The 27,407-nt window shown below is 33.3% G+C and overlaps 1 protein-coding gene across 5 annotated transcripts in view; it reads right to left on the minus strand.

Moving 5' to 3' along the window:
- Nucleotides 1-2,539: 2,539 nt before the first annotated feature.
- LOC106648228 (tau-tubulin kinase homolog Asator) overlaps nucleotides 2,540-27,407 on the minus strand; it is a 97,627-nt gene continuing 72,759 nt past the window's right edge. For 4 of the 5 annotated variants that reach the window (XM_014364948.2, XM_023458330.1, XM_014364947.2 and 1 more), the window contains exons 12-14: nucleotides 23,522-23,792; nucleotides 11,321-11,633; nucleotides 2,540-2,733 (exon numbers count right to left, since the gene is read on the minus strand). In XM_014364948.2, coding sequence (XP_014220434.1) covers nucleotides 2,709-2,733; nucleotides 11,321-11,633; nucleotides 23,522-23,792 — 609 coding nt within the window. In that variant the 3' untranslated portion in view covers nucleotides 2,540-2,708. Of the gene's footprint in view, nucleotides 2,734-11,320; nucleotides 11,634-23,521; nucleotides 23,793-27,407 lie in introns of those variants that run through there. The other variant, XM_014364950.2, reaches the window with a different exon arrangement.

The following is a 27,407-nucleotide window of genomic DNA, read 5'->3' on the forward strand; positions in this document are numbered from 1 at the left end:
TTTTTAAAAATATTATTTCTCTATACTTAGTATGCTACCCTGCCAATTTTTATTATTTTTTTACTGCGATCGACAATTTAACATCGTTCGAATTCTATAATCCACCACATTGCTTTTAAACTTGTTCAATTTTGTTCTATTATGATAAATTATAAGATATCATTATTTTGAAAAATTAATATATTTTTCTGTACTTTAATAATATTTGCTTTTTTAGAAAATTATAGTATAAATATAATTAATATGAATATAATTATAAATTAGGGGTAAAAATATCAAAAATCAAAATGATTGTATTTGCAAAATTTACTCCAACGATATAATATGATTCATACTCTCCTTCTTCGTGTACCTGAGAAATGTATAAAACACCGAAATTCTGCCAGATTTATTATTATGAGCATTCATATCCATTTCGATGATTCCAAGGAAGAAAAACATAAAATAATATTCAACTCAGATCTCATTTGAATAATTGTATCAACACAGAAAATAATTTAATTTGACATTTTTTATTGCTGGATCACATAACACATTTATGAGTTTGATTCGCATTTTATTCGCATTTATTTAAAAAAGTATGATCTCAAATCGATAATATTAATCATATCAACAAATCGATATTTTGAAAAATTAAGTTATTTATATATAAATTATAGAAAGAAAAAATAAAAAACTAAATTTTTTTATGCATTACGTTCAAGATTTTTTCACTGCAACAGTATAAATAAAAACTATATATATAATTGATATTCATAATGATTTATGGTGTAGATGATGTAAATATTTTAAGTCTTAACAATGAAAAGAAAATATAAAAGTTCGTGGTATGTTAGAAGTATGAAAAAAGTAATAAATAATTGTAAAACCCAAATACCTGATCTTCGATCTCTCCTAATTAATTCTTAAAAAAATATCTTGATCAAATAGGTGAAAATTATAATAACGAGCATTGTATGGTAAATTTATATTTCAGAAAATAAAGTTAAAGACATACCGGCCTGTATTCGATAGTTTTAAATTAAACTGTTCCTAACCCAACAGCATTGTTTATTTCATTTTTTTTGATTTTTGATTCAACAAATATTCAAAAAAATGGATAAAATTGTCACAGAAAGTATTATTTAAAATATATAAAGATAAATTTTACAAATTATTAAAAAAAACTGTAAATTTATTAGAGAGGGAAAAGAATATTATTACAAATCAATTATATTTTGTTTTTAATTTGATTTATAGTTAAATATAATGCATAAACAATTAAGGAAGAATGATGTCACTGATTTATATTCTAATACAATTAGTAGTTTTATTTAGGCACAAATGTGCGAAACTGAAAGTTGAAAATTAACTAACAATCTTCTGTTGATTAATTAAATTGAATATCTTTTTGATAAAATGTAAAGAGCTCTAGCACTATATTCACAACGATTATGAAAAAATTTTTCAGATTTTTTCCTAAGGGATTAATAAGATATTCAAGATATTTGATCGTATACGTGAGTGTCTAAAAATTTCCTTCTTAAGAATTTTTTTTTAATTAATAAGGTATATAAGGCATATATATGTATCTATTTGGTCAATAATTAATATTAAAAATTTAATTGTGCATAAGATCTTTTTTTTAATTGTCTGAATGAACCGAACCTCCTCAACAGAAATATATTATTCAAACTCAGATATGAAGTTTGAATCCTAAACAAAAATTAATTCAAAGTTGACTAAAAATTGGTATATGTATGACTCATATTAACATCTGGAATCGTAGAATCATAGGATTGTCGTTCACAAAAAAATGTTCATCAAACTAAATTTCAAAATTCAGACCGATCCGTTCAATAATTACCGAAACCTGTTAAAAATTATTAATAAAAGAAAAAAACTTAACAACTATCAAAAACAGAAATATAACTCAAAAACAAAATAAAATATAATGTAGGTGCATATAGTGGTTTTGTATTGATTTTTTCCAAAAAGTACTTTCATAAACACCCTCACGGATATTAAGTTCTGCTATAAACTACGATGATTTTTTTAAGGGCTCAAAGATAGTTTGAAATTAAAAGAAAATTCTATTGAATTGAAGTAAATAAAAAGGAGCTAAAAATCGAATATTTTACTCAAATTTATACTCGAGCGCCATATTTTGTTATAAATAACTACATATTAATTTTATGATAAGTTTAGTGTGCATATAAAAATAGTATGATGCGTACCTAAATTGCCAACATCGAAAAATGCCTATCCGAATCTGTCTCGCCTGTTCGTTACATGTGCCCTGGAACTTATCTATTTTTTACGGCAAGAGTAGTAACATACTATTTATTTATTAGCATGATATTCGCAATTATCTCATTTATGCAATCTTACAATAAAATGCGATTGTTTTGGAATATTCGAGAATTATGAGAAAACTTATGAATTATTTTTTAAAGGTAGATCAATGAGGATTTAAATAATATAACACGATGAAAAGTGTTTTTATCTATGAGAAGATTGATTATATAATTTATTTGAAGACTTCACATTATACTTATCATTTTTATGAGATTTTATCCACTAAATCAAATCTATCCACAATTACTAGACATCACATTTAGATTATCCCAAATGGCACAAAGCCTACACACGTAGCTGAATCACAAAAAACTCATTCGTGATAGCGTTTACAACATGTTGTTTTAAATTTCAATTTTTTATAATCCATTTCAACTTGGTTTAAATCTGCGGCACCTAAAAGTAAAAATATACATCAATAGACGTTTATAAATTCATAGTCATATTATTAAAATTGTCTTCAATTGGCCTGTGTTCTAAGCCATGCAGGTAATAAAATATTGTAGGTTTCTAAAATATTGTCTTGAATTGGAATAAAGGGGCACAAGTCAGATGTTTGACAATTCTTATTTATTTTCACAACGTTTCGGTTAATTTTCTGTATAAGCCTTTTCAGGTGAACTGTTATAAATAAATATAACAAAAACTTTATAAAAATCTGTCAACAAAACAATAAAACATAAGAGAACAAATCCAAAAACATATACCTGTTAATCGGTAAGATTATATAGGGCGTTTTCAGTGACCGTAACTAACCGATTCGCTCGAACAGCTGATTTGCCTGTATAGTAGGCATAACAAACCGAACTTCCATTCATTTTATATGTAAAGTCGATTCGTTTAATTGCTACTTAAAACTAAGTGAGTTTAGATAAAAATATATTAAAAAATCCCTCGACGTAGAGAAAGACTTCATCTTTTTATCTATCGAAGCGGATTTTTCCATTTCACCTTTATTCAAGTAGAAAAAATTGTTGGAATTTCGGTCATTTCGGAGTCTTACTCGCTGCTCAGCTGCTGTCACACCGACTTGCGCAGTCCACGATATGAGATTCGATTTTTTTTTCTATAATCTGCAATCATAAAATAAAAAATGGTGTTGAGGTGTTATATTATGGGATGCAAAGCCAATTCCCAAAATGGATAGTTTTCCTTCTTTTGTGTACCAAAAGAAAAACCGAAAAATAATAGAAATTCTGAAATTTTATATTTTAATATTTAAATGTATTCTCAAATTACGCTAAAACGATCACGGACACGCGCAAGTCAGTGTTGACAGCACCCACGTAGCGGGTTAGACTCCTAAATGACCAAAATTTCAACAATTTTTTTTGCAATAACTAAAGAAAAATTGTAAAATCCGCTTCGATTGATGGAAAGATTAAATGTTCCTCTACATCGACATATTTTTTTTATGAATTTTCAGGGCATCTCATTTATTTGTAATTTACAGTCAAATTAATCGACTTAACATATAAAGTATATGGAAACTTGGTTTGTTATGCCTACAGGCAAATCAGCTGTTCAATCCTGACCGTCAGTAACGCTTTGTGAAAACGCCCCTTAGTCAAATAATACTATTGACAACAATATTATCATTATTAACTGACACTAGAAAGTATCTTCCTTAGGTTGTTTCTATATTTCAACTCGAATCATCCAGAATAATTAAAAATCAATATGATTTATAATTTGGTTGATGGAAATTCTGCTGTCCCATAAATGTTACCATGTCGAAAATTTGGAGATTGTGAGGGGACTATTGCGGTTGAATTCTTGTCCTGAATTATTTTTAATAGATTTACAAAAGTTAAACTGGAGCAAATAAACCATAGAAATCACATTAATCTTAATAATGTTGAATATTTTTCCGACAGTAATTCTCGTGCAAAAAGGATTGCTGTCACTGTTTTTAAATGCACATTTATTTGAAAAATTTCAAACTCCTCCCTTATAAAAATTTCCTATAGGATCTCGCGAAATTCCTACAGGAGTCCTATAGGATTCCAATAGGAATTTCGCGGGATCCTATTGGAAATTTTTATAAGGGCTAATAAAGAATTTAGTTTCACTGCAATTCTTTTTATCAATAATGACTTTTGAAAATACATCAGATTAGGTAAGGATTCAACTTCGATACTTGATAGTACCGGTGCTATTAATAAACTAAAACACTAGTTTTACTTCGACATACTTAAGAGAAACTACGAGACTATTAAAACCACCGAAAAGCGTGGCATAAACATGAACTTATGCCACGCATTGCTATGAAATATTTTACCTACTTGTTAATAAATTCTATACATTTAAATAATTTCCATAGGTACATAAAAGTCGTATGAAAATGTAATTCATTCTAAAGACGTAATATTACAATTACTATCAAAATATCTTGATAAATCTTACATATGCTTTTATATGAATTATCAAAACCAGGAATAAGAAAATTATTATTTGATATTTGAAATTCATTTTAATTAATGTTCTAACTAGGGTTGAAAAAATCAATTTAAAAACTCCATAAATCATTATTCCAATTTATTTATGAATTAAAATGATTTTAATTCACGAATCAAATCGAATCATGAATTAAACTTGATTTTAATCTTTTATGATTTAAGGGGACCGTCCTGCGTTAAAAGCTTAAATTCAGCTTCAGCAAAAAATAGCTATATAAATCGAAATAGTGGAAATTATTTTTTGTGATAGTTAAATATGTTCATTCTACACCAGATTGACAAAAAAAACTTCTACCCAAGCTCTGAAATACCAATTACATCTCTTTTTCATAAGACGAAATATTGTGTTATAAATCATTTGCCACATGATCTTGAAAAGAGTTTTTCATCAAAATTGATCAATGGGGTCTCAAAATCTTCAGAAAAGTACCCTCATCCACCTAAGCGGAGCAGAATTTTGAAAAATTGCGTACAACTTTATATACACGTCAAAATGTGCCAATTTTTAAGAAAATTAGTATTTTATCAATCCTAGAAGACATATTTAAGTTCTTGGAAGAGAAACAAACTTCTTTTCAAATTCTGCTCCGCTTAAGGGGACATTCCCATTGCAAATTGTAAAAAAATCACTTTTAAATTTTTTTTTTTTTTTGAAAACTATTATTTTTATTCATTCCGGACCTTTTAGGTATTGTTCCTTACATATTAAACTACAAAAAAATTGTTTTATGGGACTTAAGACCCATTTTGTTGGCTGTAGATGGAATCTGCTGAAATCCGTGTTTCAGAAAAAACTACTAGTCCGATCTTTACGTTTAATATCTCGTTTTAATCGTTTCAACTTTCTCTAGAAGACAAATCTCTAAAAAGTTGAAAAAATCATGCCCATTTTTTTTCACGGGGGTGAATTCACCCCCATAACCACCGAAAAGAGCATTTTTTTAGAAAAACTCATGCCAAAATCGAAAAAATTGAGAATATGAATTTTTTAGAGGTTTGTCTTCTAGAGAAAGTTGTAACGCTTAAAACGAGATATTAAACGTAAAGATCGGACTAGTATTTTTTTCTCAATCGCTGGCAAGAGCCGAAACTCGGATTTCAGCAGATTTCATCTGCAGCTAACAAAATGGGTCTTAAGTCCCATAAAAAAATTTTTTTGTTGTTTAATATGTAAGGAACAATACCTAAAAGGTCCGTAATGAATAAAAATTATAGTTTAAAAAAAAATATTAAGAAAGTGATTTTTTTTTACAATTTGCAAATGGGAATGTCCCCTTAAGTGGATGAGGGTACTTTTCTGAAGATTTTGAGACCCCATAGATCAATATTGATGAAGAGCTCACGTCAGAATCGCGTGGCAAGTGAATCCTATTATAATATTTAGTATTATGAAAAAAAGGCGTAATTGGCATTTCAGAGCTAGGGTAGACTTTTTTTTTGGTCAATCAGGTGTCTAATGAAAATATTTTACTATCACAAAAAAAATGTCCACTATTTCTCGATTTATATAGCTATTTTTTGAATTTAAGCTTTTAACACAGGTCGGTCCCCTTAAATCAAATTTCATGCATGCAGTTTCTTTGGGTTGTTCATGCTCCAAGTATTAAAAATAGACAAGAGTAAACTTTTCGTACTTCAGTCCGTTATAGCTCCTTTAGGCTTTTTAGCTCCAGGAGATTGAAATCGATCAAAGCGGACTTCTCCAAGATGTTATGTTTCTTTTGGGTCGCTCGGGCCCCAGGTGAGTTATAGAGGTACATAGTGGGGTTCTCCAGGGAGTTTTAATCCTTTTGAGCTTCTCCAGGTATCGAGCCAATTTATTTATTTTCATAATAAAGGATTTGCGATAAACATTTGAAGTATTTGTGGCAATTATTTTATTTTTATTATCTCATCGATCCTTCAACAATATATTAACCCAAAAGAACAATAACATCCTGGAGAAGTTCGCTCCAATTTTCATTTTAATTTCTTGGGACCTGAAAATCCCGGATAAACCAAAACGGCCTAGAAAAATTCACTATATCTACCTCTTAGATTCACCTAGATTATAGTTCTTTGGGTCCTACAGAGACCAAAAGAATTATAATGTACTCGAGAAGTCCACGCTAGGCTTTTTTTACTAACTGAAGCATAAACAACTTATGTTAACTGGAGACATGAAATTCGATTTAAATCATGAAAGATTTAAATCAAGTTTAATTCACGAATAAATTTTATTTATGAATTAAATTTATTTTAATTCAAAAATTACAATTGATTCGTAAATTTAACTGGATTTAGATTAGAAATTCATTCAATCTTTTACAACCCTGGTTCTAACGTAGCAACAACTTAGTAATATCGTTCCACAGATTAGGAACGTGTATGAAGAAAGTGTTCAGGAACTAAGCCGGGCTAAGAGTATGGACAAGTCGAGCTCCGATCTCTGGCTACCTTGACCGGCGTTGTCTGATTCGAAGGAGAGTCAGGCCTCAAGGTAAGCCGTTGCTCCAATTTTTAAAACGGCGGTCAACAACCAAATAATAGGAAGACTGCAGCGTTCATTAAGTTTGAGGGTTCGTAGCTTAAAGTAGGATGGAGAGATGTACTTGAATCTGGGAAAACCTGCACGAACCCCATAAATTGTACCGCAGCATTCTGGCAGCCGTGATAGGCCATCCGTGAGTATTCTAGTAAAGAAAATCCAGCGAGCTCACGAGAGATAGATTGGTTGATTAATTCATTACTAGTTTCTTAAGGCCTTGGATAAAACTATATTTTACCCAACAGCAATTAAAAGATGTAATTAAACTTGAATCTATATATTGTAACGCGGAATTATAATTCGCGCGTTAAGTCGTGAGCGCGGATTTGAATTTACAGAAAAGTAACTTGCGCGGCTCGTCGTACAGTAAGTACGACGAGCAGACGATAATAAATAATCGAGGGACCTACGATCGATCGTCGTAGCGCGTGAACCCTCACTTCGTGTCCGAGCGTCAAACTGTGTTTGTGAACTTTGCGTGCGAGCGAACCAACGCGGATCCACCTCGAGCGACGACCCTGTGCGAGTGGATCCTGCAGACGACTTTGTCAGCGACGAGTAAGCGACCGAGTATCTATTGTATTCATTGCGAGCGTGCGTGCGGCCCTAATTTAATCGAATTATTACTAATTAATTTTCATGCGAATAAATCGCTTTATTTCATTTTATTAATTCGCGACTGATTATTTATTTCGTGTTGCCTATTTCAACCCATTTCAGCAAGGCGATTACTCGACGAGCAACGGCTCGTCGAGCATCTGTACGCGGGATCATCACCAGAGCTCGTCGAAGCAAGGTATCGACGAGTTGTATTGTGCAACGCGGGTTTGCGATCATATTCTCGTGTGGCACGAGCTAGCCGGCTCTTCTGCAAGGCATTCCCCGTTACAATATATTATAGAAGTACAAGAGCAAAAGTGTTAGAGAATAACAGCGCTTGGCACTGATTTTCTCTCAATTTCGTGTTGTCAGTACGCTGTGGAGAAGAAGGCACAAGCCCTCCAGCCTATACCACTGGAGCCACCCGGTCCAATCGTGCTGCGAGGAGAAGGGAGTGAAAAGGATTAGAAAAGGACAGGAAATTAAAAAGGTTATGAGTTTCGGAAAAATGATTGATAAATGAGGTGATAGGTGACCGCTTTAAAACGAAGAGTAGTATATGAATCTGGGCTATTTATAATCAAGAAAAACAAAAAAGTCAGCAGCATTGAATAGAACAGAGAAAAAAATAATTGTAATAAGCAAAGCAGAGAATAAAGTAATTATAGGAGTTGGAAAAAAATTGATGATAAATGTGCATGCAACGCGAGTCTCATAGTCAAGGGCCGGTAGTCAGCGGTGTGCCACCTTGTATTGGTGCTCTTTGATGGTTGGTATCAGGCCTGCAAGAAATGTTGCGTAACTTGTAATCCTTTTCTAAGTGCACATGAATTGCCGGTTGACTAGGCGCGGGCCGTACCAATACGTTGAATCTGCGCATGAATGGACGGGAGCAATGATTATGCGTGCAGTTTCGATAGTTCTCCACTAACCTAGCATAAATGCGTCCATTCACCTCCGACTCCGAATAGTTGTTCTAAAGAGAGCTCACGCAGTCCAGGTGAAGAAGAAATCAACTGCTCTCGTATTAACGAGCTAGAGAATTGTACTACAATTTGCCGTGTGGTCGGACGTACAGAAGCAGGTCGGTCGATCCACTCACGCACTCGGACAATATGAATCTCGAATCGGGCCATCCCATTGCTCTTAAGATTCTTGCTGCCATTTCAGTGGAAGTAGCATCAACCTCGCGAAGTATACCGCCGAACCTGATCTCACACGAATCCTCAATAATCTCCGGTGTAGACGTTGATAATGGAGCAGTTTCAGTTGAAGTGGAAATCTGAGCTTTTATTGCATCAACCTCGCACTTGATTTCCTCGCTTACAGAAGCTAGCTCACAGTTGCCCCATCGCAGATGATGATCGATTCAGATCAACTGTATGCTGTGCTGAGCATCCTCAAGCTGCGACAAACTCCTCATAGCACCTATCGAATCGCTTGAAAATTCTTTGGCTCTGGGTTGGCTATAAGTCACGTCGCCAATACCTGCTCGTCCTGCTTGCACTCAACACTCTGCGGAGCGGTGAAGTTAGCTTGCTTCGTAATCTCTTCAGACTCTCTCCTGATCGTCAGGTTTGCTATTCATTGCGTCGGCAGGCGTCGCTGCTGTCGGCATCATCGCTACATAACTCATTTTTCATTTCAACCTCACGCATTATTAATTCACTCCCATTTCAAATCAACGTCACCAACACATCAATTGATTATCGGGTGCTGCTCCACAACCACTTGTATTGTCTCGACAAGGCGGACTGGATTGTTCGCTGCCATTTTAAGAACATTTCCCCGATTCCACCTCCACTAGTGAACGACCTAGTTTTTTGGCCATAGAGAAAGAGAGAGAGAGAGAGAGAGAGCGTGCCTCGTATGGCTATCATGCCATGCATTAATTTTATCTCTTAAACCTAGAGTTCATTGTTATTTGCCATCGTGTTTTGTATATTCACGGCTTACTTAATAGCTAATATGTATACTATTATTGGTTGTAAATATCTGTACACTATTGTTCTCTGTATATTATGCTTTACCTGAGCCTCATGAGGTATCCCGCGGTCCAAATACATATGGCCGATTCTCTGTGAAATCGAATGGCCAAAAAATTTTTTTTTTTGCAAATATGAAAAACTTGCTGTTCCCGATGTCAGAAATGTCCCCAAATTTTATTAGAATTTTTGGGACCATCTATCACTCTTTTTCAGAGGCCCGAAGTTGGCCATTTTAGGGTTTTTTTGAAATTCATGAAAAATCACAAATATTCAAATAATTCCTGGATTAGGGTAGAATGATTCAAAAGTAAAAGTGCCCAGCAACTTTTTTGTTGAAAATTGTCCAAATTTTCAGAAAAAAAATATGCCAAAGTGATTGGAACAATCTAGGTAAGTGTAAAGCAAAAAAACTTCCAAAGGAACATAAATGATGAAATCTAATCGAGTTCGAACCGGACTTTCATTTCCTAAACTATGTAAAAAGCTTCCCAAAGATGTCAACTACTGCCTGATAAAGTTTTGTAATGGGTCTTAAAGTTTAACGCAATGTAGACAACAATGTGTGGCGAAAAACATGCAAAAAAGGTCCAAAATAGGCCCAAAATGCCTAAAATCACCAAAAACAGCCATTTTCAGGCATGGAAACCCCCAATTTTTTTTTAAACAAAAATCTTGTAATTTCATGAACTATCGGTGGTTAAAATTTCACTCCGGTCTAAAGATTTTTTCAATTTAGCTAGAGCCTCCTTAAGGGGAGAAAGGTACCTTAAACCTGCATTTTAAAAATATTCATTAAAAAGGAAGACAACATTTTTTTTTAACTATACAGAGAATACTCTGTTTTTTCACTCTTTTTTAAATGTTTTTCACTCTGGAATATGCCAATTGAGGTCCCAGTCACCACAGGTACCTGCTCGATGAAACAAGCACATAGTCCTGAGAGGTACACCTGTGTCGTAGAATCCAGCTAGAACCCATGAGCCAATCAAAATAAGAGTGATGTCATTTTGTTCAGAAGCTGTCTGGTAACAAACGCAAGCACTTTCAAATGTTTTAATTGATTTAATAAAAAAAAATTAAATAAAAAAACTCGCATACGCTCTTGCGCTAACCTCACTTCGCGCTACCAGAAAGTGCGACTCATGACTCGGAATAGGGGGCATAAATGTGAACTTAACACAGTGCTATAAAATGTTGTACGATACTCGTGCCATGGGGACACTTTTCTGCTCAGCTATTAGGACCCACGCTGCGCTCGGGCCCTAAACTACGCCGTGCCAAAAGGTGTTACTTATGACACTTGTATCGTAAAGTACTATTTTAACACTTTTTGAATCGATTTAAAGCTTAAAAATTATGTTTTATAGGCGTCTTATTACCGAAAATATTTGTTTTTAAAAATGTATTACCTGGCATTATTCTCAGTCGTTATTAATGTAGAAAAATTAGGCGGAGGAGGAGGAAATTGTTGTACGTCACTATCAGATGAATCTTCTTCATTTTTTCCATGTTCTTTATTGGTTAATTCACCAAGTAATAACGTTGGAACCCCGCGATCTACCATTGGAAAAACCGACGGTGATGGAATCTGATTTGATTTTATGTTTGTAAAAGTGTTTTTGATGTCACCATGTTTTTTAAGCTGACGATGACGTCTAAGTGCTGGAGTAAAGTCGATAAAATCCTCTTTTTTACTAGCAATTGCTGAAGAAAAAGTTGAACCTGGACAGAAACAAAAATTTTTACTCTTTGAATTTAATTTAGATCTCTTATTTTTAAGTACAGAAAATAAATTAGGTTCTTCCCATGGGATAGTTTGTTTTCGCAATCGTTTGAGTTAGTAATAAAACTTTGATATGGTTTTAAAACCAATCATCTTAAAGGCAGTTTTGAGCTATTCCGTTTTTATATTCACAGTGTCCAGTTATTAAATTATTAAAAAGATCATCATGAGTATTATATGATGAATGACACAGGCACAGAAAAAATCTTCAGTTCTAGAGACTGGACCTAGCGGACTAGATGTTTTTGGGGTCGCTGAATCCGAATCCGGTGTTGGTTTTTCTAAATCAAATCAATTTAAGGTCATTCGAAGGTCATTTAAAGGTCAAATCATTAAAAAAAAAGGTTAAAAAAATCGAAAAAACTCCTATACAAGTTTTTGAGTGTGCTAAATTCAAATCTACAGTCAGATAACCTTTATACTCTCACCTTCAAGGTCATTTGAAGATCAACTTAAGGCGATGAAAAGGTCATTTTAAGGGTAAATCTAGCGAACGAGATAAAATAACGGGAAAAAATTGTGTATAGGTTTTTGGAGCTGACGAATTCAGCTTTTTTATTGAGTGACCTATAGTAAGTCAAGATTGAGGTCATTTAAAAGTTAAAATAATAAAAAAAGGACAAAAATTTATGAAGTATTCTTAATTTTAACGCAACTTTTTTTCCTTCAAACGATCGGCGTAAAGAATACCGTTTGCGTTTAATGTCTCTATGTTGGCTCTGTCTCTTCAACATCCAGCAGTAATCATCCATCATCGCAAATACTATCTACCTTGATATCACTGCTCCATATGTTTTATGTCTTAATAAAACCATTCTTCTTGATCGTTGCTAAAATCTCCACCGTTTTCCGGGAACTAGTCTGTATAGTTATACAGGAAATTCAGTTTATTTGACCTTTCAATGATCTTCATAATACCTTAAGGGGAGAAAGGTACCTTAAACCTACATTTATAAAAAAAACATTAATAAAGAAAAAATAAAGAAAAAATTTTTTTTGGACTATACAGAGAAAACTCTGTTTTTTCACTTTTTTCAGGTTTTTCACTTTGGAATATGAAAATTGAGGTCCCAGTCACCATCGAACCCTCCTTGATGAAGCAAGCCCACAGGCTTGAGAGGTATACCTGTACCGAAGGATCCAGCTAGAACCGATGATTCAATCATGGTCATTTTGTTCAGTAAAGGTGTGGTTACAAACGCAAGTACTTTAAGATATTTTAATTAATTATACACAATTTTACAGCCATATATACACTTTCATTCATTAATATAATATGATAAAATGACAGATTGTGCTAGGATATGGTCTGAAAAAAGTGTAAATTTGGTCCAATAACTATAATAGTGTTTGCGCTTGTTCTTATGTAGAACAACCTCTGAAAATTTTGACTTATTTGCTCAAACGGATCACATGGAAAGTTACGGCAACAGAGCAATTTTAAGATGTAATATAACTTCCCCAGAGTAGGAAAAACCATAAATACCCCAATATATGTAATAATAAAACTTTTATATCACTGAAACTGTTTAAAACTTTTTGAGCGATAGAAAAACAGCTATTCAATATAAATTTTCAACATATGGGACTTACAAGGATACTTTTCAATTATCCCAGACAGCCACACAAAGCCAAATGCGCCAATTTCATTACTACATTTTATAAGTTGTTCTAAAATGTTAGTATACGTTAATATTGGTTTCATGTGGAAACTCGTAACTAAGTTTATTATGTCTAAATCAACTTTCACACAAATATGCACACTCACATTAGAACTTGAACTCAGTCCTGTACATATTCACTCACATTCATAAAACATTAATCACTGGATCTATAGTTGGAAATAAAATCACTCAAAATCAATTATCACTAATCTTGTTTATCACATACAATATACAATAATATACAGGGTGCGACAAAAGTATGGAAACTCCTGGAAATATCGCAGATTATTCGTTAAAAAAAAATCAAAGTCCTCATATCCGACGTATTTTTCGACGAGGAATCCGATGGTGACCTTGAATTTGACCTTGAACATAACCTTCAAGCTCCAGCGACCCAAAAATCGATTTTTCAAATGGAATCCCCATTTTTTATTGCAGATTTGAAAAGAGCACAAAATTTTTGGTTGTTTTTTTTCCAAGGTCATTTTAAGGGCGTTGTAGACGCAAATAAAACCCCAATTGATCCTAAAATTAAGTTGAAGTAAGGGTTTTTTTTCTAATTGTACTGCCTCCAAAATGACTTAAAAAAAAAAAATACATATTTTTACGTAAAATTTTCCGCTATTTTCAATGGTGACCTTGAATTTGACCTTGAACATAACTTATACGCTACGGTGAACCAAAAATCGATTATTCGAACGGTGACCCCCATTTTTCATAACAGATTTGAAAAGGGTGAAAAATTTCACGTTTAACTATGCATTTTGTTTTTTTTAAGGTCATTTTAGAGGTGGTACAGTTAGAAAAAAAACCCTTCCTTGAACTTAATTTTAAGTTCAATTGGGGTTTTATTTGCGTCTGTGACGCCCTTAAAATGACCTTGACAAAAAAAAAACAAAATGCATGTTTCAACGTAAAATTTTCCGCTCTTTTCAAATCTGCAATAAAAATTGGGGGTATTCATTTGAAAAATCGATATTTGGGTCGCTGGGACTTCAAGGTTACGTTCAAGGTCAAATTCAAGGTCACCATCGGATTTCTCGTCAAAAAATACGTCGGATATGAGGTCTTTGATTTTTTTAACAAATATTCTGCGATATTTCCAGGGGTTTCCATACTTTTGTCTTACCCTGTATATGATACAGTCATATACACACCCTGTTGAAAAAAATCACCTGAAAAATCAGCCGAAAAATCAGCTGAGAAATCAGCTGAAAAATCACGCCAAAATTTTAGCTGATTTTTTCAAAAATTGGAAAACGTTCGTAGATGACATCACTGCGGCCATTTCGAAAGACAAAATAAGATTTTATATTTTTTTATGGTAATTTTATAATTTTTTGGACTTTATGAGAAAGTTAGGATGGATTTCTGAAGGATAGTTAGAATCAAATAAGTTCAACCACATAATTTATAAATAATATATTCTTATATTTTCATTAATTTATTTTCATATATTAATTTTTATTTTATATGATTATAGATTTATTTATTACATATTGCATATTAATGTTGATAGTTCAAAATGAAAATTGAAACAAAGTATTTACTCTTGAAGAATACATTGGAAAATGAAAATCCTGAAAATGTCAGCCCTCTAGGTCTATCCCTTATAGATCTGCAAGTCTGCGTTGAAAGTTTACACGATAGGTTTGAAGTGGACTACACATTCAGACTTGTCTCTTTGTGTCTCTTTCACTATAATAGAAAGTGACTGCATACGGCAGCAGCAGCAGCAGCGGTAGCAGCAGCAGCAGCATTAGCAGACCAGTACCGCAGCAGAACTGTTCAGCGACTTCATCAGATAAGTAACCTTTTTAACAAAATACTTCTAAACTCTTTTAAACAAAATAACCTTATTGTTATTAAAACTGTTACATTTCATTAAAAATATATAAATATTTACTGACTAAGAAGTGATATTTTGTGCTACATTTTATGTTTCAGATGCTACATCGACTACGAGGTTAAACTTTGTCATCCGGTTTCATGAGATGAAGTTTGTTTTTGAAGTTAGCTTTGTGAAAACAAGATGTAAGTTACTGTGTGCAGTTCAATTAATTTGAGTGTTGATGATGTTACATGTGCCTTTGAGTGCTCTAATTGCAAAGTGGTTATCATTTTATATTAATTTATAGTTTATCAGTAGGAAAACTCAAAAATTGAAAATTTTGAAAAACAGGCATAAAAACTGTTTTCAACGTGTCAAAGGTTAAGTAATTACGTACATAAAAACAGTTAAATATAATGATATAAAAATGTAGGCCTTTGTCGCTAGGCATTTGACTCTTTTAAGGGAACACACCTGTGTCAAATCCTATGAATAAAAAAACATTAAACCAAAAGTTATTATAATAATTTATTGTTTTTGACATAAAGTTGTTTATGTTTGTGTTTTTACAAGAGTTTTTACTTTAAAAAAGATGACTTTAATACCTAAAATCATTCTAGTCATAGCAGAGATTTCAGTATACTGATAATATGACCCTGAATGCAATTTTTGACCAATTTGGACCTAGGAGGTCTTAAAAGCTTTGTAATAAAATTTTCTACCACTTGAGTGGGGCAGATTTTTGAAATAGGGCTTAAGAAATTTCTTGCACACTGAAATGCAAAAAAATGCCTGAAATAACTATTTTATCAACACTTATTATTGTATTTGGAGACTGGCAGAGTGGAAAAATAATTTTATCAAAATTCTGCTCCACCTACGTGGTAGAGAATTTTATTACAAAGCTTTTAAGACCTCATAGGTTCCAATCGGTCAAAAATTACATTCTGGATCATGCGGCACAGAACTGAAAAGTCATAAATCAGTATACTGAAATCTCTGCTATGACTTAAATGATTTTAGGTATTAGAGTCATCTTTTTCGAAGTAAAAAGTCTTGTAAAAACACCAACAAATTTACATCAAAAACAATAAATTATTGTAATAACTTATTATTTTCATGTTTTTTCATTCATAGAGGTTAACACAGGTGTGTGCCCTTAAGTTAACTGTCGTTAATTGCCCATTGTTTGCATCAGTCAATTTAGTTCTGGAAGTTTTCATTTTCTTCGTTGGACCACTGACTGCAATTGAAACTTCAAACTATGCACCAGACAAACTAAACCGTTTGGTACGTACAATTAAATATGATTTATTATCAATTTTTCATCACTTTCAATAAATCATATGTACTTTATTATATGTGCCAGTAGTTAAAGTTGATCTGATGCTTAATTTGAAGTAGCGACTGTTGCTAATGGTCCAACATACAAAAGAAAGGCCGTTGCTAAAGACACGACCACTAACGTATTTACGTTAGATGGTCGTAAAAATGTAATAATGAATCGCTTTTAATTAAATTTTCTGGTCTTACAATTAGAACTATTAACGGATAATATGACATGCCAAACTCGGGATAATAGAATAAACAAACAATGCAAAAAAGTAAAAAGATTTTATAATTTAAAAGGTATTGAATAAAACGCATTTGACGGCTTGGAAATGAAGGAAAATTCATAAATTTTTTCGGTACATCGATGAGGAAAGCGAAGCTTTGACAACTTAGGTAAGAAGTTCAATATCCGCGTGAGATCAACAAATTTGGAAGATTTATATAATCTAAGATAGGGATTTTTTGTGTAAACATCCCAATCGATAAAAGTTCTTGAAAATGTTTAAAAATTGGATTCTTTGTCCATTAAAAAGATATCAATCGCCTCAGATCAGTAGTTAAAAACAACGAAAAGAACGTTCAATGTATTTGCTCCAAACGCAACGACAATTTGATAGATAATACAGAAGCAATTAGCTGCGATGACTGCATGAAATGGCAACACTAAATATGTACAGGTTTAAAGAAAAAACCAAAAAAATATTTTTTTGCCATGAGTGCATGTAATCATATTAATACTTTTTTATGACAATTCTTTAAATACTTAATTTAAACTAAAAAATAATGGAAATATTTTTGTTTTGTTGTATTTCCTCTGAACATTTTGTGTTTGTTTTTTCAAAATTTCAAATTTATTTAAGCATTGTAAAGTTACATGAACAAACATTGTTGTGAACAAAATTGAGTTGTTAACGTATAATTGTAACTTTCATTCTCAATAAAATATTAAAAAATAACTTATATCACTAACTATTATTGACAAACCAACGTCAATTGCAATAAAGCCTAGTTTACTTATAAGGAACCGGGAGGAGGGGGGGGGGGGNGGGGGGGGGGGGGGCGCCTTAAAAAATCGATACAAGCCTTACAATAAAAAAATATGAAAGTGTAGGAGTCAATTTAGATGATTATTTTGAAAATAAGCGCATAGATGTAAGTTACTAGATCCAATCTTAAATAAGGAACGGAACAAAAATCACTAGCGGCCAACAAATGTGGTCGTGCCAATAGCAACGCCGCAAAATAGAACCTCATAGAACCAAGTAGATTGATGTCATCACTTGGAAGCTGACAACTAGTTCCTTAAGTGTATGAAATGCTTGGCGTTAAAGGTCTTTGGTCTCATAACATTTCATTTAACTGTTTTTATATATATGACTGGGAAAAGCACTTTTAATGGGTTATTCAAATAGACTGTTATGCCTGTTTTTCAGAAAATAATTTCATTAATTTTTACAGCCTAATATAAAAAATTACTAGGTCATATCATAAAAGTTTTGATAGTTCCAAAAGTGAAATTGAAACATGAGAAATTCAGATTTGTTGTCAAAAATCATATTTATAATCTTTTGGCTCATTATAAAATGGAAACACCATAAAAGTCAAAAAATAAATTTGTTCAGCTCCACAGATTAAGCTAATATTGTAATATGTTCATTGATACACCAAAATTCAACTTCTTATAAGTTTTGATCGTCGGTTGAAAATTCATCAGAAGTTGTATTTTGATGTACTGATGAACATATTACAATATTGGCATAATCGCTGGAGAAGAACACATGTATTATTGATTTTTATGCTATTATCACTTTTTAATCGAGGAGAAGCTTATGAATATGATTTTTGACGACAAATTTGAATTCCTGATCAAGTTTTACATTGAAAATCATGTTTCATAAATTTTTTCATTTTCACTGCAGGAAATCAAAATAAAATTTGAAAAATCGAATTTCAACTTTGAGACCCTGTAAATCTATAAGGGATGGACCTAGAGGGCTGACATTTTCAGGATTTTCATTTTCCAATGTATTCTTCAAGAGTAAATACTTTGTTTCAATTTTCATTTTGAACTATAAACATTAATATGCAATATGTAATAAATAAATCTATAAACATATAAAATAAGAATTAATGTATGAAAATATATTAATGGAAATATAAAAATATATTATTTATAAATTGTGTTAACAATCCTTCATAAATCCATCCTAACTTTCTCATGAAGTCCAAAAAATTATAAAATTACCATAAAAAAATATAAAATCTTATTTTGTCTTTCGAAATGGCCGCAGTGATGTCATCTATGAACGTTTTCCAATTTTCGAAAAAATCAGCTGATTTTGGCGTGATTTTTCAGCTGATTTCTCAGCTGATTTTTCGGCTGATTTTTCAGGTGATTTTTTTCAGCAAGGCATACATAAAGTACAGTGACATACATATACACTGATGTATATATGTCAATTTACATATGTACAGCTATATTTCTTGAATTTGAACTGCTAAAAATGTCACATTTTCATAAAAAGCTATTGAAACTTCTCCATAGCTTCATTATGAAACACTATATTGGGTTGCAAAGATGTAATTGCACTCTACATATACTTTTTTCACTTTCAAAAAAAAATGTAATTATTAGCCATTGGAAAATCAAGAAGCAGTCAGCAGACTGTTGTTGACATTTGATCCGGGCTCGCGCACGAAGCTGAGAGAGACAGAAGATATGCCGAAAGCCACGTGCTGCGAGTGGTGGCGTTACTGTACACCTATAGCCATGTAAACAAACAAATTTCTGCTGGATATATTCTAATCAAAGAAAAAAACGAGTACCAATAGATGGCGTTACCGACTTATGAAAGTCCGGAGATTCGTGAAAGAACGGCAATGTTTTTTTTGAGTCGTTTTATTAATTTTTGCTGTAATAATCATGAAAGTATCGGTACTAAATAGGCTGTACCTCTCGATAAAATTTAAATTTAAAAATTCTGATTACGGCACTGGAAAGCTGAGAAAAAATCCTATTGAAAAAGTCAGTAAGCAAAAAAATCAATTAATTCGCTAATTCGCCCTTAGAAAATTCGAATACGCGACGTCTCGACCCTGATAACTTGACCTTGCGACAACTTACCCTCAAAAAAAATACTCAGTAAAAACGTAAAAAGGAACCCCAAGTAACCCAAAACCCCCAAAAATTTATACTGTATCTCAAAAATAACCCAAGAGTTTATACTTGAGTTAAACATAAATCGCCGCTGCCTACGAAAACAATCACTTTTGAAAAATAACGTAACGCAAAATAACCAAATAACGTTTATGTGAAGTATACATCAAGCGGAATATTTTGCTTTTGCAAAACCATGAAACTATTGGAAAACGAGCATGCTAAGTAACCCAAGTGCTACGTCGTGGACTATTATGTTAGAGTAACTACACTGCACGTTATTATGTATATGGGTATTATTATAAAAAAGTTGATAGTTCAAAAAATACAACAGAAACTATGTACTTTTGAAGAGTACATTGAAAATTTCAGTTCTCTAGGTCCATCTCTCTTGGATCTATAGGAGTTCAAAGTTGAATTTTCATTTTTCAAATTGTTTTCTGTTTTTTGGGGTGGAATGACAAAATTGTTGAATCATAACTTTTGATGTAACATATGACAAGGAATTCAGATTTGCTGTCAAAAATTCATATTTATAACCTTAAACCCCATTAAAAATGCGAAAAGGCTTAAATGTCAAAAAATTAATTTGTTCGTCTCCATTGATTAGGCAAATATTGCAATATGTTCATCGATACATCAAAATACAACTGAACAATTTTGGTCATCGGTTGAAAATCAGAGATAATTTATAAGCTGTCGAAAGACCTAAAAGCATGTAAAGTTCATTCAAACCATCGCCTGCCGCGTCACGTTTTTCGCTACTTAATTGTTAATAACTTTGGAACCGTTTGAGTCTCCATCTTGAAATTTCGCACAGACTTTCGTTATTAGATTATCTTTCGATCACAATTGCTACGAACAAGATCGAAAGGGATATACTTATTGACAAATCAAATCAACTTCAAAGTCTATAAATAATAATGACACCATCGGAAAGCGATGACAAAAATCTATTGAAATGGTTATAAAGATTATTTTTCCAGCTCCATTTACGCCGAACATGGCGAGTTACAAAAGTAGCACTACATTAAAAATTGACCCGCGCGCGTACTCAAAGATCACGCGCTAAAGACTGCGCATGGTAGCCACGCCCTCGTGCTGCATGGCCAGCAGCACAGGGTGTGTGCGATAGCTATGCAAACTCGCTTTCAGTGCAGTGCAGTGCAGTCAACCTTGAGCCACGAGAATACGAGCGAGCCGAGCCAGTTGAAATCATCTAGGTCAATGCCGAGAATCGTCCGCCAGGCCTACGTATCTTATTTGTAATTAGTTGAGTAAACCTAAGTGTGAGTCAATCATTGTATTTAAATGTATGAATGCCCATGAACCCATAAATTGTCGTTCTGCGAATATACCAAGTAATAACATCTACCTAATACTCAGATACCTATAATATATAATAGATACCTATAATTCCTCATTGTCACTAGCCAGACTAAGATCCATATAATTATTTACTTAAACCACATCTCCTGATGTTACAGTGTGCTTGTGTTCACCGCAGATACGCTTCACACGTAAGCCGCGTGTACGTGGAATGCCTATGCTGCTTATCGATGCGCACATATTCTTTTAGCTATTGTCGATACATTATATTATTATATTTACTGTGCCTGAGCAATACGTGCAGGTGGTCTAAAGAATTTACAATTAGTGAAAGGAACCGCACCGTAAGCCATCACCTATATCTTCCGTATATATTGACGGAACTGAAGCAATACAGGTTGGTACGATGGTTAGTAGTGGAGCTTTGAAGTGAACCTATAATTTGGTGCTATTTTGCCGTAGGCAGTTCTGATTTTTGAAGATGGAGAACATAAGTACCCCTCGCTCGTCTCCGTCAGCGATTGTCATACTTCCTTAAGGAGATCCGTACCCCAGCCAAAAATCTCATCATTTGTAAAAATTTTATCCTATTTTTGGTAAAGATTTTTTCACCCTTTCCATTGCATTTTATAAACTCTGAAAATTTGATTTCCCACTGAGATACAGCATTTTCCGTGAACCTTTTGCGTTTACTTTGCGTGTTAACCCATTAAGGAGGTACCTCCGACTACTACTCTAGTCAAGTTTTCTTAGTCGCTCGTATGGTAAAAGTAACTAGAACTAACCTAACTAAAAAGTCCCTAGGCAGGTGCGTCTGCTCGTTGCTCACATACTACATTGGTTAGCTTTTGTATGCAGGTTATGTCGCTCGTTTACTGTCGACCGAGATTTGCACTGAATATCACTAGAATGTTCATTCATACATAGTTTTCAACTAATTTTGCACAGTACTCATGTAGTGAAAGTTTACGCAAATCCGTCTTGTAAATTATGAGATATGCCAAAATTATCGTCATTTGCATCAGAAACATTGTTAAAATGTTTTACTCATATCTCTGAAACTAAGTAATGAAATTGTAATTTTCCAGTTATAATTGTTAAATAAAGTAAGTGCAGATGCCTTCCCAGGTAAAAGCACTTTAATATAAAAAAAAAAAAAAAAAAAAAAAAAAAAAAAAAATTGCACCAAATTTTCACAGTGTTCACGTTCTCGTAATTTAGTTTGGTTCCGTCTTGTAATTCTTCGACGGAGGTACCTCCTTAAGTCCGGGATTTATTTTTTCATATTAACTCCAGAAAATCAGAAATGCAAGCAGAATATCACCGGAAAAAGAAAATTCAATTATAAGAACCTGAAAATCCAACAGGGATGGACCTAGAAGGCTGCGACTTGCAGGATTTTAACTTTTCAATGTACTCTTCAAAAGTACATAATTATGGAAAAAAATTTTTTTGACCATCACGCTAACTATGGCTTAGCCCATATATTTTAATTTTCCAGTCGCCATTTTTGTACTTAAAATCATACTTCACTAATTAGAACCATCATAACTTTAAGAGAAGAACCCTTAGACACTTTATTCGTACCGAAGACGCTAGGATTTAAAAGATTTTCATGTGAAAATTCGAAAAGAAGAAAAAATTTATTTTCCGAAATCACGTTTTTTGGATAAAACCATCCATAATTTTTGACCTGTTTGTTATATCGAAAATCTGACACCGGATTCGGAAAGTTTATTAAATTTTTTCGTAGAATATGCTTACTCGCAAGTTCTCCAGACCCCATTTTCAGCAAAAGTACAATGGTTCAAAAAAGTATCAAAAATGTGTCCGTCCCGGACTTAATGGGTTAATTTTTTTCTGTTGCGTTTTCTGGCGAGTTATGTTTTTGATCACCTGTCTTGAATTTTAGAGCAAACGAAAGGCTGTGAGGCTCCACTGAAGGTCTCCTTTTTCTCATATCATATTAATCTTATATCTCGTTAAATATTAAGAATGCTTCGCATAAATATTTTAATTAATGGCCGCCATTTTGTTAGTAAAAGTGGTTGAAAAAATGTATAAAAATTCACTAAGTTACTTGACATTATTATCTCTGATAGTATTTATACTTTGAGTTTTTTACCAAAACATTTCGAAAAAAATTCTCAAAGTCAATGTCTCGCACAAAATTTTACTGGTCCGACTCATAAAATAGTCCTATATTAGAACAGAAATCTCAATAAAAAATTATATTAAGATATAATTGGTGATTTTTCTGTGTTAATTTTTTATTGATTTTTGATTATTTTATTGCAATTTAGTGGAAAAATTCGAAAATGACATAAATTGTACATCTACAATCAAATTATTAGGATATTTGAGACTTTTTATTGGTAGAATTCATCACGTCGAAAATAAGAGAAAAATGAGGAAATAATGAAACTGAAGGTTTCAGACGATTACTTCAATCCATTTGAAAATTTTAAGATAAAGATATTTTTTTAATAGTACAAAATAAAATGTATACTATACCTTGTCCTTGACATTTAGAAACATTTTTTTTATCAGTTGACGATTCACACGTGTCATTGAATAATCTTATATCAAGTTTACCAGTAATAGCACCTTCCTCATCACTAACATGACTATAGTATTTATTATCTAATAGTAGAACACTAGGTAAGCTAAGACTTTTTACACTTGGTATTTGGTCTGAACCCGATTGCAATGAGAAAAAGTTTAACAGTGTAGAGGGAGCATGCTTTAATCTTTCTATACTTGAAACGTCATTTTGAATAGATACCTGTAACATTATATAAACGGAAATGAATTCAGCCTAAAAAAAAACGAATTAAGTTTCTGATTCCTTAATAAATTTCATTTAAATAACGGCAATGCTACTCATATGAAAGTTTGTCCCTACGTATTCGGTTTATTTTTGTTTTTATTTAATCCATCAACGCACAAAAGTGCAATTTTGTTCATGAATTTCAAATTGTAAAAAAATCTTCACTTGCAAATCCATATCCAGGGGTTTTTGGGTATGCTTTTTCAAAATCCGGTGTGATTTTTGCGATAAATAAATATTAACATCAATTATTTTGGAATTAAAGAAAAAACGTGATTTTTTGACTTAAAATTTTTTTTCACAGTCGATTTTCTACCTTGCCCTGTCTTCGCAGGGTTGCCATAACACCAGCAATCGTGTACTTTTTTTCTGAACCTTCAAGAAACGCGTTATTCAAAAACTCCAGCAACATTTTTACTTTACTTTTTGTCATTATCACAAATGAGTCATCTACATATCCTCTATAAAACGAAATAGATTTCTTGTATCTACTTAAAAATTCTTTTTCCAAATCTTGTATTACCAAATCCAATATTATCGGTGACACCGATAAACCAGTGGGCATTCCATTTATTTGTTTATAAAAAATTTGGTCAAACTGAAAATACAAAGAGTCCATCAGAACCTCAAACCCTTTTAAAAATTCCTTAATTGGTAGTTGAGTATGACTCTTAATAACATCCCATCTATTCCTTATACTTTTTAATACCAGTTCGATCGGTATACTCGGATACATTGATACTATGTCTAAAGACACCATAATGTGATGCTTCGGCACTTTGACTTTTTCAATTTTACTTTTAAAATCCATGCTATTTTTTATAACATGTTCCAGCCTATTAAACGCCACAGTTACTACTTTTTTATAAAAATCTGATAGTTGAGTCACAGGACAATCCACACAAAATACAACCAGCCGTGCAGGAATACCTGCCTTATGTGTCTTAATTAATCCATATGCCTTTGCAAACATAGTATTCATCACGTTTATTTGCTTAGCCGAAATGTATTCGTCCTTTGTGCAATTTCTCATCAAGTTGCACATCCGGTTTCTTAACATCTTTATGGGGTTTGAAGACACTACTTTACATGTTTTTTCATCATTTAACACATTTTTTACTTTTTTCAAATATTGTTGTTTCTCAATCAGTACAGTACAGTTACTTTTATCTGCTTGTGTAGCTATTATATCCGTATTTGACTTCATAAACTCCTTTGTTTCCTTATACATATCTACTACAATCCTATCATTCTAAAGAGTTTGATGATTTTTCGATAGAAAATTTTTCGCTTGATTCACAAATTTTAATCTGACTCCTTCTTTTTGTTCTTCAGGTACAGATACCATATTCTTCTCTAGATCTTTCATAAATTCAAAAACTTGCGTTTTTTTTATTAACAAAATTCCGATTTTAAAAACCCTTACCAAGTCGTAAGACATCTTGGACATTTTTAGGAATTACTTTATAGGTCAGATCGCAGAACTGCGGATCTTTATTATAACTAAACCCTGGTAGCTCTTTATGTCCATTTAAAATCATTTCTTTATTTCTTACATTGTGTTTTTCTTTTTTCCACCGCTGTATCTTTAGATCATTCCGTCTACTACATATTTCCTTCTGCCTAAAAATTTTACTTTCAGTATGCTTATTTATTTCAACCATACACTGCACTGAAATCACCTTACTCAGATCATCATAGATTCTGTCCATTTTTCTATTTAAGAAATTCAAATGGAAGTGTATATCTTTAAGCATTAAATTGAACAACGATCTTTGGATAGCCTGGCAAAACCCTGCCTTCTTTCTTCTAGACCACTCCGAATAAAAATGCAAATTCATAACATGATGTCCTTTGTTGGTCCACATACCTTCTCTTTTCAGTTTCAATAAAAAATCTTTCTTCGCATTTACTTTTTCAATTTCTTGAGCTTACCTACCACTATTATCATATTCTTCATCTACCATATTCTTCAAAAATATTTTTTAAAAACATTGTGTCTGACTTTACTGTAATACTGTTTATTTACTTAATTATTCTTTCTTCTCATTGAACGTCTGCGTATTATAGAATTTTTTCAAATTAAATTTCAATGAATGACAACAGACAAACTTCTCTATTTTTTGAGATTGCTCAACGTTTCGACTCTTGTTTTTTTTTCCTCTCTATCACTTCTTCGATGAGAAGGCCTGCAGGAGGCAATGAAACCCGCGCGCCGAAGAGATCCTTACTACCCCCTCCCTACTGTCTCACATTTTCCCAGGCCCGAGGCCCTGTGGAGCAAGGGAAACTTGGGTGTATACGTAAGTGCATATGCACTACACCTTCCTCCTCCTTCCTCCAGGAAAAACCAGCCCCGAGGCAGCCAGAGCACATTGGGTACTCATCCCACCGAATGGCAATCGGAAAAATTCGAATGCCCTCACTAGGATTCGAACCCACAGCTCCTCGAACGGACACTGACTCGACGCCTAGCATTTGAAGGTCAATCTTAGAGAATTCTCTGAGTTTGACCTTCAAATGACCTTAAAGGTAAGGTCATAGAGGTCATCTGACTTCAGATTTGAATTCAGCATTCTCGAAAACCTATTAAGGAAATGTTTCAGATTTTTCAACCTTTTTTTATGACTTGACCTTTAAATTACCTTCAAATGACTTTAAATCGATCTGATTTGGATTCAGCGACCCAAAAAACATAAATTCCACTGGGTCCGGTCCCTGGAACTGAAGATTTTTTTTGTGTGCCTGTGTAATGAATCATAGCATCGAGGATCCGCACTGATCTGGAACAGATCATGAGGGCCAAATATTCTACGCTATCGAATGTCTTAGCCAGATCTAGAATGGCTATATTAGATGGTTTGACCGTTTGATATAGGCTGCGAAACAGTAGATCGAGAAGGATGACATTATCACCACAGTCATCGATGCCAGAATAGAAAGCCCACTGTTCCATGTTAATGAACATAAGGAAACCGCACGAGAGAGGAGGTTATAGTGATCGGTATGTACTCAGATGTATCAGGAGACCCGGCCTTCTTAGGTATGAAGATCGTTCTGGCATGAGTAAGGCATACGGGTAATTTTTCACTCAGCTAGATGAGATTGAGAATGCGGACAAAGATTGGAAGTGGGATGGCACGCAGTTGACGCACAGTCAGGCCGTCAGGACCAGGACACATCGACATTGCCAGTTTAGCTGCCGTAAATGAGATCGTCAGAAGCAGTGACCGTGGACAGCTGTGTAAAGACAGTGCGCCAGTATAGCCCATACGAGCCCGAGGCGGTAAAGGTGTTTTGTTGGCGACGCCTTCTTGTATAGAAGCAATGCATCTGCGCCTTGATGTTTTCCAATGCTGCTGAGTGGCGGCATACTCCCTCCTTCTCGCCGCTTTCTCGGAATCCTCTGCACAAACCGGCTCTGATGGTTAGAATCGGGAATTCTGGCAGAGCGGTTGAAGGATAGTGACCGATAATAGGTGCTGATTTTTCCACTTATGCCCTTGAAAAGTCTGAAAGATACATCGATAACAAGCTAAAAACGGAATATTATGCCGTATTAGCGTGGCG

This window comes from Trichogramma pretiosum, unplaced genomic scaffold, assembly GCF_000599845.2.
Source record: "Trichogramma pretiosum strain Unisexual culture from Peru unplaced genomic scaffold, Tpre_2.0 scaffold48, whole genome shotgun sequence".
Taxonomy (NCBI): domain Eukaryota; kingdom Metazoa; phylum Arthropoda; class Insecta; order Hymenoptera; family Trichogrammatidae; genus Trichogramma; species Trichogramma pretiosum.